We start from the raw sequence: 18097 nt of genomic DNA, 5'->3' as shown, positions 1-18097 counted from the left end.
AAGAGATTAAATGACGCTCGGTGTAGGCAGGAAGCAGGCTGTTTGTGTTTGTGTGTGTCTGTGTGTGCGGGTAGTCCTCGACCTACAACAGTTCATTTAGTGACCATCCGAAGTTACAACCGCACTGAGCCTGGTAAGATTCAAACTGCCGAATTGCAGTCAGCCGGCAGTCAGCAGAAGTAGCCTGCAGTACTGAACCCTAACCACTGCGCCACCGCGGCTTGTAAATTTTGGACTCCATTTTGGTCGTAAGTCGAGAACCACCTGTATTTACATATGCCCAAAGTCCACACGCAAGGAGGTTGGGAAAAGAGGTGAGCAATTGTCCTTCAGCATCCCTGGTTCTGCGGAGGCGCCACTGGCAGGCAGAAACACCAGCCCAATCATGCTCGGCACAGATCGCGGGGTGCCTCAGGGCTCCGAATTCTACGGAAAGTGGACAGGAACTTGCTCAGCCAGCCTGGTGGAAGCCATGGACAGCTCACTCTCCCTTTGCCCGGGCGAGTTAAAAGCAGCCCTCGAAATACGCAATGTGTAGCTGTGAACGACAAATGCTGCAGGGGGGTTATTAGGCAGGCAGGAATGTGTTGGTTTTATAAACTTGGAGCTTTCCAGATGGGCTGAGCGAAAACTCTAGGTCAATGGCACCAGGGGTGAAATCCAGCAGGTTCTAGAGAACCGATAGCGGAAATTTTAAGCAATTCAGAGAACCGGTAGTGGAAATTTTGTGTAGTTCAGAGAACCGGTAGCAGAAATTTTGCGTAGTTCGGAGAACCGGTAGTGGAAATTTTGGGTAGTTCAGAGAACCGATAGCGGAAATTTTAAGTAGTTCGGAGAACCGGTAGCGGAAATTTTGTGTAGTTCAGAGAACCGGTAGCGGAAATTTTGAGTAGTTCAGAGAACCGGTAGTGGAAATTTTCAGTAGTTCAGAGAACCGGTAGCGGAAATTTTGAGTAGTTTGGAGAACTAATTACCTCCTCTGGCTGGTCCCGGAGTGGGATGGGAATGGAGATTTTGCAATATCCTCCCCCCAGGAGTGGGGAGGGAATGGGGATTTTGCAGTATCCTTCCCCTGTCACGCCTACCAAGCCACACCCACCAAGCCACACTCACAGAACTGGTAGTAAAAAAAAAATTGAATTTGACCACTAAGTGGCACCCAACTTTTCGAGCACCAGGGACCCTCTTCCATGGAGAGGGATTTTTCCACGGACCGGAGGGGGCTGCGATTTTCCGTGCTGCCTGCATCCCACGAATGGGGTTTCACTTCGTTGCACAGCCTGGTTTTTTGCATGCTGCAGCCCAGTGCTGGTTCAGGGTCCAGGGGTTGGGGACCGCTGCCCTAGATGACAGAGTCCAGGGCCAGACAGGGGAGAACAGAACCTGACCGACTGTATGGCTAGTCTAGAAAAGGGGTGCTGGGGGGCGGGGGGGCGGGAGACACACGAGAAGCAACTTAGAACTAAGGAGAAATTTCCTGACAGTTAGAACAATTAATCGGTGGAACAACTTGCCACCAGAAGTTGTTGGATGCTCCAACACTGGAAGTTTTTAAGAAGAGGTTGGATAACCGTTTGTTTGAAGTGGTGTAGGGTTTCCTGCCTAAGCAGGGGGGGGTTGGACTAGAAGACCTCCAAGGTCCCTTCCAATTCTGTTATTCTATGATAGCAGTCTTCCAGTATTTGAGGGGCTGCCACAAAGAAGAAGACGGGGGTCAAATTATTCTCCCAAGCACCAGAAGGCAGGACAGGAAGCGAAGGATGGAAACTAATCAAGGAGAGAAGCAATCTGGAATTAAGGAGAAACTTCCTAACAGTGAGGACAATTAACCAGGGGAACACCTGGCCACCAGAAGCTGTTGGTGCTCCATCACTGGAAGTTTTTTAAGAAGAGGCTGGACAGCCACCTATCTGAAGTGATGTAGGGTCTCTTGGCCTGAGCAATGGGTTGGACTAGAAGACCTCCAAGGCCCTTTTTCCAGTTTAATATAATATAATATAACAACAGAGTTGGAAGGGACCTTGGAGGCCTTCTAGTCCAACCCCCTGCCCAGGCAGGAAACCCTACACCACTTCAGACAAATGGTTATCCAACATTTTCTTAAAAACTTCCAGTGTTGGAGCATCCAACAACTTCTGGTGGCAAGTTGTTCCACCGATTAATTGTTCTAACTGTCAGGAAATTTCCAGTGTTGGAGCATTCACAACTTCTGCAGGCAAGTTGTTCCACTTATTAATTGTTCTAACTGATCTGTTTGATATCTGAAACTGATCTAGTTCGAGAAGAATCAACAACGGATGGAAACGGATCGAGGAGAAGAAGCAACCTAGAATGAAGGAGGAACTTCCTCACAGTGTGGGGGTGTGTGTGTGGAATTAACAAAAATTAACAGTCGGTGGGCTCTCTTAGGGGAGGGGGTGCCGAAAGAAGGGAAGGAGAAATGCAAACAAGGGAAGGGGGAAAGGAAGGAGGGAGAGCCAGTTGGACGGGAAGTGGGGGGGGGGACAGGAAGCGAAGAAACTAAACAACCTAAAAAAGATGGTGAGTTTCTCCTTATATGGACTAATTCCCTCGGAGCTGCAGCCCGAGGAAGGAGGAATTAATTCAAGTTCCAGAGACAGAAAGGAAATCTGCTGTCAGTAGCAGAATGGGGAAAATATATCTACGGATTCCTCACGTCCGGCCGTTGGGACGTCTTCCCTCAAGACGACGCTGTATAGGGCGCTTGCACGCCGAAACAACCAGACACAAAGGCAGTTGTTGTTGTTATTGTTGTTGTTGTTGTTATTATTATTATTATTATTTATGTATGACTATTATTATTATTTATGTACGACTATAACTTGTTGCTGGCAATCCTTATGATTTATATTGATATATTGATCATCAATTGTGTTGTAAATGTTGTACCTTGATGAACGTATCTTTTCTTTTATGTACACTGAGAGCATATGCACCAAGACAAATTCCTTGTGTGTCCAATCACACTTGGCCAATAAAATTCTATTCTATTCTATTCTATTCTATTCTATTCTATTCTATTCTATTCTATTCTATTCTATTCTATTCTATTTATATTTTTAGACCGCCCTTCTCCCGAAGGACTCAGGGCGGTTTTCCAGCCATATAAAAACAATATTATAAACATTAAAATAATTTAAAATGAAATATTTAAATTGAGGCTAACTCCATTTAAAACCCATTTAAAATTCCCAATTAAAACTATCAGGCCAGTCCTGCGCGACGGAAACAGCCATGTTTTCAGCTCGCGTCGGAAAGTCCGGAGATCGGGGAGTTGGCGAATACCAGGTGGCAATTCGTTCCAGAGGGTTGGAGCCCATACAGAGAAGGCCCTCCCCCTGGGGGGGGGTCACCAGCCGACATTGTCTAGCTGACGGCACCCCAAGGAGGCCCACTCTGTGGGAGCGCACTGGTCACTGGGAGGCCGTCGGTCCCCCCCCCCGCCATCACTCTGCTAAACAACTCATTCCCACGACGTGGTGGGAATCAGTAAGCCATGTGGCTCTTTCACCCCCCTCCGCTGCGGTTCCGTCACTCAAAATATGCGTCACATATGTGCAACACCCGCCAAGGCATGCGATTTATTGAGCTTTTCAAACACCCCCCGTAGGCCAACCGTGGATAACTCCAAGACGAGAAAAAAGTTTCGGAAGAAAACAGAATGTTGAATTCAACTACATCTGCTAGTTTTGTGGCCGCTCAAGAAATAAGTCCGGCAACGGGAAGGGTTTTTGTGGCTCCCGGTGTTTTCTTTTCTGTGGGAAACAGGTCCAAATGGCTCTTGATGAGTGTTTAAGGTTGAAGGCCCCTGCTGTAGGGTCTCCTGCTTGGGCAGGGGGTTGGACTAGATGACCTACAAGGTCCCTTCCAACTCTGTTAATCTCTCTGTCAAACAACCTACTAGGGCTGTGCTGTCTTCTTATGACCTTCCCTGTGTTGCTTGTATCTTATGATTTATATTGCTTGTTCTGTTTAGTATCCTAGTAGGGCTTTTTATGCTGGTTTCTTATTTAATATCGCAGGGCTATGACTGAGTGTTGTAGCTTATGACTTATGAGGATTGTGTTGCATGATGATTAGGATCATGACTCACCCCTTGTGGCTTGTATGCACACTGTGAGTTTATGCATCAGAGACAAATTCCTTGTGTGCCCAATCACACTTGGCCAATAAAGAATTCCATTCCATTCTACTCTGCTCTACTCTGTTCTATTCTATTTTCTCCCCTCCCCTCCTCTCCTCTCCTCTCTTCTGTTCCTATTCCTATTCTATTCTTTATTCTATGCCATGCCATGCCAAGCCGTTCGTATTTCTATTTCTAGTTGCTCTTCTTTGCACTTGTTCCATCGTCTCAACATCTTTTTTTCTAATCTGGTGACCAAAACTGGATGCAATATTCTAGCTAAGGCCTTATTATAAGGCTTTATAAAGGTTCCTCTCGCACATACATGCTAATCATTCTGGCTCTAGGGGGCGGTGCTCATTTCCGTTTCAAAGCCGAAGAGCCAGTGCTGTCCGAAGACGTCTCCGTGGTCATGTGGCCGGCATGACTCAACACTAAAGGCGCACGGAACGCTGTTCCCTTCCCACCAAAGATGGTCCCTATTTTTCTACTTGCATTTTTTTAACCTGCTTTCGAACTGCTAGGTTGGCAGAAGCTGGGACAAGTAACAGGAGCTCATCCCATTAGGCAGCATTACGGACTCGAACCGCTGAACTGCCGACCTTTCTGATCGACAGTCTTAGCCACTGAGCCACCGTGTCATATCGCCGGACTGCTTGGATTATTAGAACAACACTCCCTTTGTACAAATCTTTGCTCTATGTTTGTGGTTTTGCATTCTTGCACACTGATCTGCAGCTGTGGTGTCTGGAGGAGGGATACAAACAGGCTGAAGGAAGCCCCCTATGTAAGGGCCACCCTCAGGTAGGGTGGTTGTCTGCCACCTTCAGGCAATCCCGGGTACCGCATCCCTTGGATGTAAAAGGATCTAGAACTGGGGGAAACATTGGGTGGGTGGGTGAGTTCAGATGTGGTTCGGACCGGTTCATCCGAACCGGTGGCGGAAATCGGCCACCCGCCCTGGCTCTATATACCATCCTATTTAGGCACTTTTGAGGCCGGGAGCATGCGCAGAAGGCACACGAGTGAGCAAAGCACATACGCGGAAGGACCTCCGCGTGTGTGGATAAGGATGTGCGCACATGTGGATGCGCGCACGGTCACCTTTGCGGACCAGTGGGGAAAGTAAGTGAATATCACCCCTGAGTGAGTCGCCTCTTTGTCTGGTTGTCGTTGAAGATACTTCGCAAAGCCAGGAAAAACAATAACACCAGGAATTGTGTTAAGCCATGAAAGACGAGCAAATAATATATTCTAAGTTTCGGGGTTGAGGGCCTTTCTCAGCCCAACCGGGAGAGCCCGTGAGCTCCGCACCGCAGAACTTGGGAAGCAGGTGTTTCTGCCAATGTGCTCCGCCCCTTGATTTTCCAACGGCTCATTTCCCTTTCCCAGAAAAAACAGCCGGAAGGGAGGAAGGGCAGAAGCTGCCTTTCCCCATCCCTTAATAAACTCGCCGTGTTTCTCAACCTCGGCGGCTTTAAGATGCGTGGAACTTCAACTCCCAGAATTCCCCAGCCAGGTGTTGTGAGGGCGGGGAGAGGAAAAAATCCCGGTCATAAGCTGTGTGCTGGCTGAGGGAATTCTGGGAGTTGACGTTCCACGCATCTTAAAAGCCGCCGCCGGTTGAGAAATAGGGGCTCTGGTGGCTCAGACTGCTAATGCAGTCTGTTATTAACAGCAGCTGCCTGCAATTACTGCAGGTTCAAGTCCCACCAGGCCCAAGGTTGACTCAGCCTTCCATCCTTTATAAGGTAGGTAAAATGAGGACCCAGATTGTTGGGGGCAATAAGTTGACTTTGTAAATAAATATGCAAATAGAATGAAGACTATTGCTAGCATAGTGTAAGCCGCCCTGAGTCTTCGGAGAAGGGCGGGATATACATGCAAATAAAAAATAAATAAATACCGAACTAGGAGATCCAAATTATCATTTGGCCTCCGTCTTGGGGACGGTACCTCCTCTCCTACGTGCCTACGTGTACTCCAGTTCCTGGTTGGGGTCCATGGGAGATGGAATCCCCCCCCCAGCCAGCGAAAGGACAGGGACCCACTCACCCCCCAACCCCTATCCTTTGAGTAGGAATTCGATGCACCCAGGAAAACTCTCCTGACTCCCCTGCCAAAGCCTTCCTGATGGGCGATGCCTCAGCTAGCAGAGGTGAGTGCCAAGGGGCTTCAGGTCTGAACAAGGCTCTCCCCCTTCCAGGCAGGGCCGGGCCAGACTTTGGCGCTCCTCCCCATAGCGCAAACAGCCAGGAATCCCTATCGCAGAGCACAAAGGGCCCCTGTATGTAGCAGGCAGCGCTGCCTTCCCTCCGGCTGGTGCTGGGCCAGGTGACTCTCAGAGAGAGAGAGAGAGCAGAAGGCAAAACTCAGTCTGGCTTGGAAGAAAAAATTCCCAAGGAAGCAGAACTCTTATATTTGGGAGATGGAGGAGGGGCAAATTCCCGCTCCCTCTATCCAGCTATACCTTTGTAGTTCAGGTTAGTCCTCGACCTATGACCAAAACTGAACCCACAAAATTTCTTCTTCTTTTTTTTTAAAAAAGTTTTTTTATTTTACAGATGAACATACATTTAAAACATCAGCCATTACTTCTGTTTGATGTCTCGGTGTTTTCTTCCTGGCTCCATCATTTTATTGTTTCTCCTTTTCTCCCTTCAATTTAAACCATGATTATTTTTCCGCAAATACATTATCACTTTCTTACATAATTATCCACCGCTTATCTGTACCTTTCTTCTAACCAATGGTAAAATTTATCCCATATCTTAAAATATTCTGCAAAATCTCTTTCTTTAATCATCGATTAAAGGATATTGCAAAATCTCCATTCTCTCCCCACTCCAGGGAAAGGATTCTGCAAAATCCCCATTCCTTCCCCACTCCTGGGGGAAGAATACTGCAAAATCCTCATTCCCTCCCTACTCAAGGGAAAGGATACGGCATAATCTCCATCCCCTCCCCATTCCAGGGGAAGGATACTGCAAAATCCCCATTCCCACCTCACTCCTGGGGGAAGGATACTGCAAAATCCCCATTCCCACCTCACTCCTGGGGGAAGAATACTGCAAAATCCCCATTCCCTCCCCACTCCAGGGAAAGGATACTGCAAAATCCCCATTCCCTCCCTACTCCTGGGGGAAGGATACTGCAAAATCCCCATTCCTACCTCACTCCTGGGGGAAGAATATTGCAAAATCTCCATTCCCTCCCCACTCCAGGGAAAGGATACTGCAAAATCCCCATTCCCACCTCACTCCTGGGGGAAGAATGCTCCAAAATCCCCATTCCCTCCCCACTCCTGGGGGAAGGATGCTGCAAAATCCCCATTCCCACCCCACTCTGGGGCCAGCCAGAGGTGGTATTTGCCGGTTTTCCGAGCTATTCAAAATTTCCGCTACTGGTTCTCCAGAACGTGTCAGAACCTGCTGAATTTCACCCCTGGATTTTTATACCCCACCATTCAGCAAAATTAAGAATCAGGAATTTGGTTCCTTGTGTTGGCCAAAAGAAAAATAAGAGCTGCTGGACTCAGCGGTCTCTAACCTTGGCAACTTTAAGCCCGGTGGACTTCAACTCCCAGAATTCCCCAGCCGGCAAAGCAAAGAATTCTGGGAGTTGAAAATGTTGCCATGGTTGGAGACCCCCTGTGCTGGATAGCAGCACCACCCCAGCCCCACGTGGCTAACCTTGGCCGATCCTTAAAAGTTGGACCCAGTTTATTTCGCAATGGGAAGCCCCCAAGAACAACCTGCATGGAAGTTGAGAAATTTCCCGGAAAAAGCCCAGCCGCATCCTTGCTGCTCCAGAGGAAAAGGACAGACCAAGTTCTCCGCTTAAAGGAGCCTCTACCTCTGAGTGTATGTGCCACATCCTAAATTTTTTCGTCTCTCCTGCCGTTTCGCGCGGGATGACTTCAGCAGGGTGCGCTCCCCAACTTGGGAAGCCAAGCAGCCCCATCAAGATTCCTTCCTGGCAGGGAAGGAATTCGGCTTCAACCATAACCGTTAATAGCAGCTTCTCCATTTAGAGTGGATGAGATGTGCCAGCTTTTCAACTGCCAACTTTCCGGCGAATGGGGAATTCTAGGAAACGCCTCCCGACCCACTGCAAGGGGCCGCCGAATAGGGGGAAGTGATAGAGCAGAGCAGACAGGCCAGGGTTCCCAGTAGCAATAGCAACCTCGGAAGAATGGAAGACTGAGTCAACCTTGAGCCGGTCAGAATCGAACTGCTGGCAGTGGGCAGAATGAGCCTGCAATACTGCAATCGAACAGGAAGGAAGGAAGGAAGGAAGGAAGGAAGGAAGGAAGGAAGGAAGGAAGGAAGGAAGGAAGGAAGGAAGGAAGGGTAATAGCATTTAGACTTATATACCGGTTGCAGTGTCTCTGGGTCACGTGATCCCCTTTTGGGACCTTCTGACAAGCAAAGTCAAAGTCCGGATTCACTTAGCGACCATGTTACTAACTTCACAAATGCAACGATTCACTCCACAGCGGTGGCAAGAAAAGTTGTGGAATGAGGCAAAACTCAGCTAACAAATCCTTCACTTGAGGGACATAAATTTTGGGGCTCCCTTGCAGCCATAACCCGAAGTCTACCTATATATGAGCTAAAGCGAGGAGGATTCAGGCTGCCATAGGAATAGGAAGACTTTTCTGCTTCAGGGAAGAATGACACCTGTCACTTGGATACGTCACAGTGGCTTGAGTTCCTGTCTCGTCAAAGCAGCCCCCTTCACACAAACACACCTCTTCATTCCACAACTCATTAAGGCCGCAAAACTCTGGTAATTGGAAACCGCACAACCGGAGGCCAATCCAGGTTGGAGAAGTCTGTTGTAAGCCAGAGGTTTTAAGCCGCGACGGCAAATTTTACACAAACGTGCTAAGCAGGGGTGAAATGCTACTGGTTCGCTCCAGTTTGGGCGAACCGGTAGTGATAAAAACTACCAGTTCGGGCGAATAGGTGGTAAAAAAAAGGTTTTAAAAAAGATTTTTTAAAAGGTTCCGACATTCACAGCTGTGCCGTGCGATCTTGAATTTTTAAAAGGTTCCGACGTTCACAGCTGTGCCGTGCGATCTTCGGAACCTTTTAAAAGCATTTTTTAAATACCTATTCGCCCGAACGGTAGTTTAAAAATGCTTTAAAAAAGTAAAAAAAAAAGTTCTGACAATCACGCGGCACAAGCTGCGATCATCGGAACCTTTTTTAAAAAAACTTTCTAAAGCATTTTTTACTACCAGTTTGGGGCGAATAGGTAGTAAAAAATGCTTTAAAAAGAAAAAAAGTTGGCCACGCCCACCCAGTCACATGACCCGCCCACCAAGCCACGCCCACAGAACCGGTAGAAAAACAGTTTGCATTTCACCGCTGGTGCTAAGCCAAACTAAAAGCTTATATAGCCACTTAGCCCGAACGGGCATAAAAGCTAAGACACTAGACAAGCCTTGGGTGGATATTTTGTTTTCTTGCTGGCGGAGTGAGTAAAAGGAGCCATTAGGTGAGTCCTTCCCACTGATAAGAGGACTAGAATCGGAATAACAGATCTACGGAAGTGATCTACTGCAACAAAACACCAATCAAAACAGATCGCTGTCGTTTTGTTTCACAAACAAAGGATTTGGACATCCAAGCGTTACGTCACCAAGGGTTTCAAAACTTCACGGCGAGAAGCAGTTGCGACGTCGGTGTCCAACTGCGGAACCCAAGGTGCCCTAAGAGCGCGCATCAACTCGCACGAACTCAAAAGATGCGTCACAGAAGGACTGCTGTCAAAACATAATCCAAGGTAGCCGGGAAAGGAAGCTTGCGAAGAAACCAAGATGGGATCTCGAAGGAAGCGCAAATTCGATGTGGCCAATGGGGGAAGGGGCTTCTCTGCTTGGCTCCGACAAACCTCTCCAAGAAGAGCCTTCGCATTCATCCCTTCGGCTTGTCTAAAACCAGGACAATTCGAGACCAGAAGCTGCTTGGAGTAAGCAGGGCTGGTTGTAATCTGGATTTAGCGATTTGCGGCTTAGGGCAGTTTAGGAATCCAGCCGGTTGGGTTACCTTTAAGATCCAAATCTATCGCAAGGAGCCCGAAAGGAGGCAATTCGGTAATCGAGTTAAGTAAGGCTTTAAATGACAGCCACTTAATAAGCTACGCTACGGTTTCTTCGCCTTTGGATTGGCGTGAACGTCATAAGGACGAGCCCTGTAATTTGTAAACGTTCGCAACGGGCGAATTTACTTAATTAAGCGGCTTTGGGAATCTCGTCCCATCTTCCCATCTCAAAGGATGATGGGTTCACGCCGTCCCCTTAAGCTTCTAATGTTTATAGATTAACAGAGACCCCCACACCCCCGCCCAAGCAGGCGACCCTACACCCATGATGCCGAACCTATGACACGCATGTTAGAGGTAGGACGCAACACCCTCAAGCTATCAGCCCCACAGGCCAGCTGGTCTTCGGGTCTCCGCCACGCATGCATGGGAGGCGGGGCAGGTGCAGGGGGCTCACACGTATGTGCGGGAGGGCAAGGTGTGTCGGAGGCAAGCGTGGGGGAGGCGCACACACATGCACAGAGGGTGGGGTACATGCATGCATGGGGGGGCGTACGCGCATTGCACTTTGGGCACTCGGTTTGGAATTATTATTATTATTATTATTATTATTATTATTATTATTATTATTATTATTATTATTATTATTATTATTTAATTTTTATACCGCCCTTCTCCCGAAGGACTCAGGGCGGTGAACAGGCAGATAAAATAATACCATATATTACAATAAAAACACTCTTTAAAAAACTTATTCAATATGGCCTAAAATTTAAAATACAATACAAAATATAAAATAAACCCCAATAAAATCCATATTTAAAAAACCCTATTTAAGGCAGTCCTGCTCGGAAGAATAGATACGTCTTCAGCTCGCAGCGAAAGGTCCGGAGGTCAGGAAGTTGTCGAAGTCCTGGGGGAAGCTCATTCCAGAGGGTAGGTGCCCCCACAGAGAAGGCTCTCCCCCTGGGGGTCGCCAGCCTACACTGTTTGGCTGACGGCACCCTGAGAAGACCCTCTCTATGGGAGCGTACCGGCCGGTGGGAGGCATGTGGTAGCAGAAGGCGGTCCCGAAGATATCCCGGTCCTATGCCATGGAGCGCTTTAAAGGTGGTAACCAGCACCTTGAAGTGCACTCGGAAAACCACAGGTAGCCAGTGCAGCCTGCGCAGGATCGGTGTTATATGGGAGCCACGAGTGGCTCCCTCTATCACCCGCGCGGCTGCATTCTGAACCAACTGAAGTCTCCGGGTGCACCTCAAGGGGAGCCCCATGTAGAGAGCATTGCAGTAGTCCAGGCGAGAAGTGACGAGGGCGTGAGTGACCGTGCATAAGGCATCCCGGTCTAGAAAAAGTTAGCCATCACCGCCCTACACCGTTTCTGACAAATGGAAGTCCAATCTCTGCTTCGACAGTTCCACCGCTCTTGAATTTTCTTTCTCTATTTTTCCTTTGTCCCTCAAAAGTCTCCCTTTTACTGCAAATTTAGGCACAGCAGGCTGGTTCAACAGATCAGGCTCCCCTCCACCCCCCATCACCCCCACCCCAAAAAAACAACAACCTGGGCTGAAGCGCAATGTGTGAACACACCCACACCCACCCTTCTATCCGCAACCCACAAACTGCCAGCACGTTGACAAATTCAAAGTTGGCGAAACGAGCCGTTTTGAAACGCCTGCCAAGGAAGCCAGCGCAAAATCCACGAAGGGATGGGATGGGAACGGATTCACGTACATACCGGACTAAAAGGAAGCCAGCCAAAATGACCACAACAACATCCCTGGGCCTCCCAAACCACTCCCAAATATCGCTGGGCCGAAAGGCAGAAAGAAAGAAAGAACATTTCTCTCTCTCTCTCTCTCTCTCTCTTTGCTCCGCTGTCCCAAAAGACCCGCAAACCAAAGTCAAGTTTGCCAAGCAGGCAGGACAACATCAGGGGAAAGGAACTCACCAGTTTCCGGAGGGTGCCTTCGTCCATGCTCAGGAGCGCCTCTTCGGACATGCTGCCTGCCGGATTCCGTCCCTCGGGGCCGCCACCCCCCCTCCTGCTATCCAAAGAAGCCGGCCAGGCACAGAAAGGAAGGGAGGGTTCCTCCAAAGGCTAGTTCAGGATCGGAAAGGATGGAGTCCTAGAAGCAAACAAAGCCCAGAGGATCAGGCACAGCAAAACAACAAAACAACAACCCATCAATCCCAGAAAGGCAACTGGATGGGAAAAACTAATCCCAGGACCGCCAACCCAACAGGGTCTTCCCACCCAACACACCCCTCCTTCAACTCCAAGGAAAATCTGTGTTTTTCTAAAACCCTCCCCGCCCGATTCCTCTACTTTTCAGGAGGCTGGAAATCTAGCCGGGCTTGCTTACGACATCTCAGCAAAGTTGTTTTGTCACCCAAGCCAGAGCTCTGGTGACTTCACTCCCGGCTGGGGCTTCGACCAGCAATCCTGGCGCCCACGGGACGGACGGACGGACGGATGTCCCTGTCATTCCTTCTCCTGCAAATGCAGCAGGTGAGGCATGGCCCAAGAGTGCGGGAGGATGAAGGGATTCAGGGGAAAATGAGACGCCCACGGCTTCTGCAGATTCAGCTCACTCCAGGCTGCCCGTCCTCCCTGCTTACCTCGCAGGAAAGTAGCACATGGGCTACGTGGGGGCAGGGGGAGGGGACACAACGCAACCATCCAGGGGAGGAAGGGAAGCGGGACCTGAGGCTCAGGGTTCCTTGCTCCCAGCCAAAACTTTAGCCTGAGTTCCCACGATTCTCCATAACGTCCTCAAAGGAAAACAGAACCGAGAATGGGCACATTCGCACAATTATAGCATGGTTTCCCCTCCTCGCCTCGTGTGACTCCAGGCCAAGTTTACGGTTTGGAAGTTCGTCCGATCTAGAAAACCCGGCTCTGCTAAGAAGCCAGAGTTCATTTCATCCTGGGTTGGTTGGTTTTTGTTTGTTTCCTAACCTAACTATGCCAGGGCAGATGCCCCCTCCCACGCTACATCATTATGGGATGTCACGCTACAGGAAATGTTTCATCCTGATCCAGGCACCTTTAGCCTTGGAGAGCGGTCTGCACCACACAATCTCATTTTAATGCATGATGGTTTAAGTGTACATTTAAGGTGACAATGAAGTTACTGTTCGATTCTATTCTATTCATTTTCTACTATTCTATTCATTTTCTATATTCTATTCTATTCTAGATTCCAATATTTATTCTATTCTATTCTATTCTATTCTATTCTATTCTATTCTATTCTATTCTATTCTATTCTATTCTACTCTACTCTACTCTACTCTACTCTACTGTATTTACATGGTTGTTAAGAGAATCTGGTTTCCCCATTGACTTTGGTTGTCATTTAACTTGGATGGTATAAGGCAGTGGTCACCAACCAGTGGTCCATGCCCGCGAGAAAATTTTGGTGGTCCGCAGAAAAATTATTCGCATTTTATATATTGCACTAAATACTATTTACCTTTTATAAAAAAAATTCATATTAGTGGTCCTCGGGATTTAAAATTATGAATTTAGTGGTCCCGGAGGTCCGAAAGGTTGGTGACCCCTGGTATAAAGGTTTCCTGCCTTCAGCAGGAGGTTGGATTAGAAGACCTCTAAGGTCCCTTCCAACTCTGTTATTCCACTCTACTCTACTGTATTTACATGGTTGTTAAGAGAATCTGGTTTCCCCATTGACTTTGGTTGTCATTTAACTTGGATGGTATAAGGCAGTGGTCACCAACCAGTGGTCCATGCCCGCGAGAAAATTTTGGTGGTCTGCAGAAAAATTATTCGCATTTTATATATTGCACTAAATACTATTTACCTTTTATAAAAAAAATTCATATTAGTGGTCCTCGGGATTTAAAATTATGAATTTAGTGGTCCCGGAGGTCCGAAAGGTTGGTGACCCCTGGTATAAAGATTTCCTGCCTTCAGCAGGAGGTTGGACTAGAAGACCTCTAAGGTCCCTTCCAACTCTGTTATTCCACTTTACTCTACTCTACTCCACTCCACTCCACTCTACTGGTCTAGTCTTGTCTACTCTACCCTACTCTATTTATTATCAGATCTTATCTTCTCTTCTCTCTTCTCCTCTCCTACTCCATCCTATTCTATTTCTATTTGCTCTTTGCACTTTTTCCAAAGTCTCAACATCATCCTATCCTATCCTATCCTAATCCTAGGCACCTACCTAAATTCAGATGGGACTCCCAGCCTCCCTGCCTGGATCCACGGGGCATCCCACCGCTGACCGACAGCCCGACCAGCCTCGCCTCGCCCGGCTTGGGAAGGGCAAAGTATCTCAAGTCCTGCCCGCCACAACAGCCCTGCAGCACCAGATCCGCCCTCCTGGGACACGCATTCACACAACCCTTCTAAACCCGTGCAAGCCAAATCGCCGCCGCTCCGCTGGATCCTCGACCAGCCAGCCAGTAGCTCGATTCCCTACACGCCCTACTTTCCACCCATCGATCCCCTCTGCTGCCACGCCGCCAGCTCCTCCCAGGCACGAAGACCCCTCCCCGATCGGGCGACCCTCTTTCCCCCCCCCCACCCAAAAAAAAGATCTTTAATCCGGATCAAGGAGGGTCTCCCGAACCCCGATCCGGATCGGCTCGACGTACCTCGCCCGGCCACGCAGAGCCATCCAAAGGCGCCGCGCAGCCACCCACCAGCTGCGGATCCCGACTTGGTTCTGAAAGCAGCTGAGCGGCGGAGCGGAGAAGCTCAGCCTTTCCCGGAGCTCCGCCCTTCTCTCGCTCTCGAATGAGCCAATGGCAGGGGCGCGATCCCGGCCGCGCCCCTTCCCCTCCCCGTCATTGGTCGGTTTCGAACCGTCGGGCCCCGCCTCCTGGAGGCTTGGGCGCGCTTGGCAGGTTGGGAATTGTCGTTTTTGGCAGGCGGGTAGGGAGGCTGGCTGGGTGGGTGGGACGGGGAGATGAAGGGTGGGAGAAGAATGGAAGAGTCGTGGCTTGTATAGAGAGTTTTTCAAACGGTAGAATTGAAAATAAGGGCTTTTCAATAAGGTCTGCATGTCTGAAATGGTCTGGGGTCTCCTGCTTGAGCAAGGGGTTGGACTAGAAGACCTCCAAGGTCCCTCCCAACTCTATTATTCTATGTTCTAAATGTTTAGGGTCTGCTTCAGCAGGGGGTTGGTCTAGAAGACCTCCAAGGTCCCTTCCAGCTCTGTTCTCATTGATTGATCACCTCCAAACATACAACAGGCATTTTGAGCATTCAGATCTTCAAGGTGAGCCCTCGGTGACCGCGTGGACTCATCCGGATTTTGCTTTCGGCAACAGCAAAGAAGTGGGATGCTACTGCCTTTCTGGGAGATTTTTTTTTCCCTTTTTAATTTCCTAGTCTTGGTCTCCAATCCAAGTCCAGCCAAAGTTGACCGAGTGTGCCACCTGCATGCGTGGGAGCCCGAACGTCTTGCAACCCAAGAAGGCAGACACAGACTTCAGAAGATAATTACAACTGCAGAAAAAACAATGGCTACCAACCTGCCTTCCATTGAGGACCTGTATACTGCAGGAATCAAGAAGAGGGCCGTGAAAATATTTACAGACCCCTCACATCCTGGGCATAAATTGTTTCAACTCCTACCTTCAAAACGACGCTACAGAGCACTGCACACCAGAACAACTAGACACAAGGACAGTTCCCCCCCCCAAACGCCATCACTCTGCTAAACAAATAATTCCCTCAACACTGTCAAACTATTTACTAAGTCTGCACTACTATTAATCTTCTCATCGTTCCCACCACCCGTCTCCTCCCACTTATGACTGTAACTTTGTTGCTTGTATCCTTATGTTTTATACTGATATTGTTTCCTGATTGCTTATTTGTGCCCTATGACTATCATTAAGTGTTGTATCTTATGATTCTTGATGAATGTATCTTTTCTTTTATGCACACTGAGAGCAAATGCCTCAAAGACAAATTCCTTGTGTGTCCAATCACACTTGGCCAATAAAAAATTCTATTCTATTCTATTCTATTCCATTCCATTCCATTCCATTCCATTCCATTCCATTCCAGTCTATATTTTCTGTTCTATTGCTATTGCTATTGCTATTCTATTCTATTCTATTCTATTCTATTCTATTCTATTCTATTCTATTCTATTCTATTCTATTCTATTCTATTCTATTCTATTCTATTCTATTCCTTGCTCCTTGGCCAACCTCTTTCTTGGTAACTCTTGGGAAACAAAAGGGCAGCTGGTTTATGGTTGACTGGAAACCTCTTGTAGGCTGGCTGTTTGCATAAAACGGAAAAAATGCATTTGTGATTTGTGGTTTTGATGAGTGGGGAGGGGGAATAAAAAGAGTGAACTTTCTTTGGTAATCACAGCATAAGAGATAATGTTGTAATTGTCTGCCATGATATTTGCCACAAAGGAAATTTGAAACTTCTGCTTTTTTTTTTACTCTTCCTCTAATGTGCTTTTTCCTTCTTCTTTTTTTCCTTCTTCTTTCTTTCTTTCTTTCTTTCTTTCTTTCTTTCTTTCTTTCTTTCTTTCTTTCTTTCTTAGTGCTTTCGTAGTGCTTCCACTTTGTGCTATTTTGTGTTACGGGAAGTGTTTATGCTTTTGTAAAACTAGATATGTGGGTTGTTGTTTTTTATTTAGTGGTAATTCGGAGAGTGGGGGCTGCTGTTGGCCAGGCAATTCCGTAAAGAGGGATAAAGAGGCAGATAAGAAAGAGATCCAGTTACAAGCAGACTTTAAATGATTATGTCGCCTTTGGCGACCCTGGACTTAGGCTCTCCAGCCGCTGTTTATTCTGCGTCTGGTGGAGACAATGCCTTTTTTGTAGCATGTCTCTCTCCAGCAAGTAAACGAAGGAGCAGATGGCAAGCTAAGTGATACTACTTCAGATCTGAAGGAGAGACCAACAAGGAGAGGGGGGGAAGTCTAAAAACATCCCAGACATAAAGAACAATGCCTTGGACTTGTCTGTTGTGACCCAGGCCCATGTAGGTAGTATTAGTTCGAAAACAAACAAGACTTTATTAGAACAGCTGAGAAATTAACTCATTCTCGGCGTCGTCCAAACTAAATCAAAGCAAATTCTCCGTAACACGATTTCTTCAGTCTTATCACCACCCTTGGTCTAATTAGGCAAACCGCCAAAGGCTTTTCTTGGCAAAAGTTCAGAAGCGGAAGACGCCGACAAGAAATAAATGCATCAAGACAAAGGAGCAAGTCTATCAACGTTGCTTTCCGACAAAGAGCCCAAGAGCCGTTGCTGGTCTTTTAAGCCTTATGGGAGGGGCTAATCATCTCTTGGCCCTACTCCCGAGTCGTCCTCTTTGCTTGAGCTGCTCTTGCTTTCTGGCAGCTCTTCTCATGCATGCACTAGGAACAGGCTCCTCCTGTTCCTCTGCCTCTCTACTGTCAGTCTCTGGAGGCTCCGGAGTCCGCACATCACTCCCAGATGGCCCTGGCCCCATCTCTGCCTCCGACGCAGAGCCCTCATCCGGGCTTTCCCCAGCCTCCAGGACTGGCCCATGTTCTTCCTCAGCCTCATCACTGTCCAACTCCACTGCCAGCTCCACAGGCGGACCACAACACTGTCCATGAAGTCTCCAGGATCTGAATCTGGCTTAAGGGGGAAAATTGCCCATCTCCCTCTGCACCCCATCATGAATAAAGCACACTTCTGCCCCCCAGGCCCTACCAGCTGGATTCGCCCCCAGCACAGTTCACCTGTGGACTGAATCAACCCACCTTCTGCATTTGCAGAATCAGCTGGATTCTGTTTCTACAACACAGTCATCAATGGTAGATTCCTTCAAGTTTCTAGGATCTATCATATCTCAAGACTTAAAATGGACGCCTAACATCAAAAACGTCATCGAAAAAGCGCCACTAAGAATGTTCTTTC

At 48.0% G+C, this 18097-nt stretch overlaps 1 protein-coding gene across 3 annotated transcripts in view; it reads right to left on the bottom strand.

Annotated features, from left to right (window-relative positions):
- Positions 1-15029, bottom strand: part of SMTN (smoothelin) — a 67892-nt gene extending 52863 nt beyond the window's left edge. Inside the window, exons 1-2 of one of the 3 annotated variants that reach the window (XM_058157996.1) lie at positions 14825-15029; positions 12147-12324 (exon numbers count right to left, since the gene is read on the bottom strand). In XM_058157996.1, the coding sequence (XP_058013979.1) occupies positions 12147-12197 (51 nt within the window). In that variant the 5' untranslated portion in view covers positions 12198-12324; positions 14825-15029. Of the gene's footprint in view, positions 1-12146; positions 12325-12561; positions 12696-14824 lie in introns of those variants that run through there. The other 2 variants (XM_058157998.1, XM_058157997.1) reach the window with 2 other exon arrangements.
- Between the last annotated feature and the right edge of the window lie 3068 nt (positions 15030-18097).

The sequence above is a fragment of the Ahaetulla prasina genome, chromosome 15, assembly GCF_028640845.1.
Source record: "Ahaetulla prasina isolate Xishuangbanna chromosome 15, ASM2864084v1, whole genome shotgun sequence".
Taxonomy (NCBI): Eukaryota; Metazoa; Chordata; class Lepidosauria; order Squamata; family Colubridae; genus Ahaetulla; species Ahaetulla prasina.
This window is presented reverse-complemented; position numbering and strand designations above follow the sequence as displayed.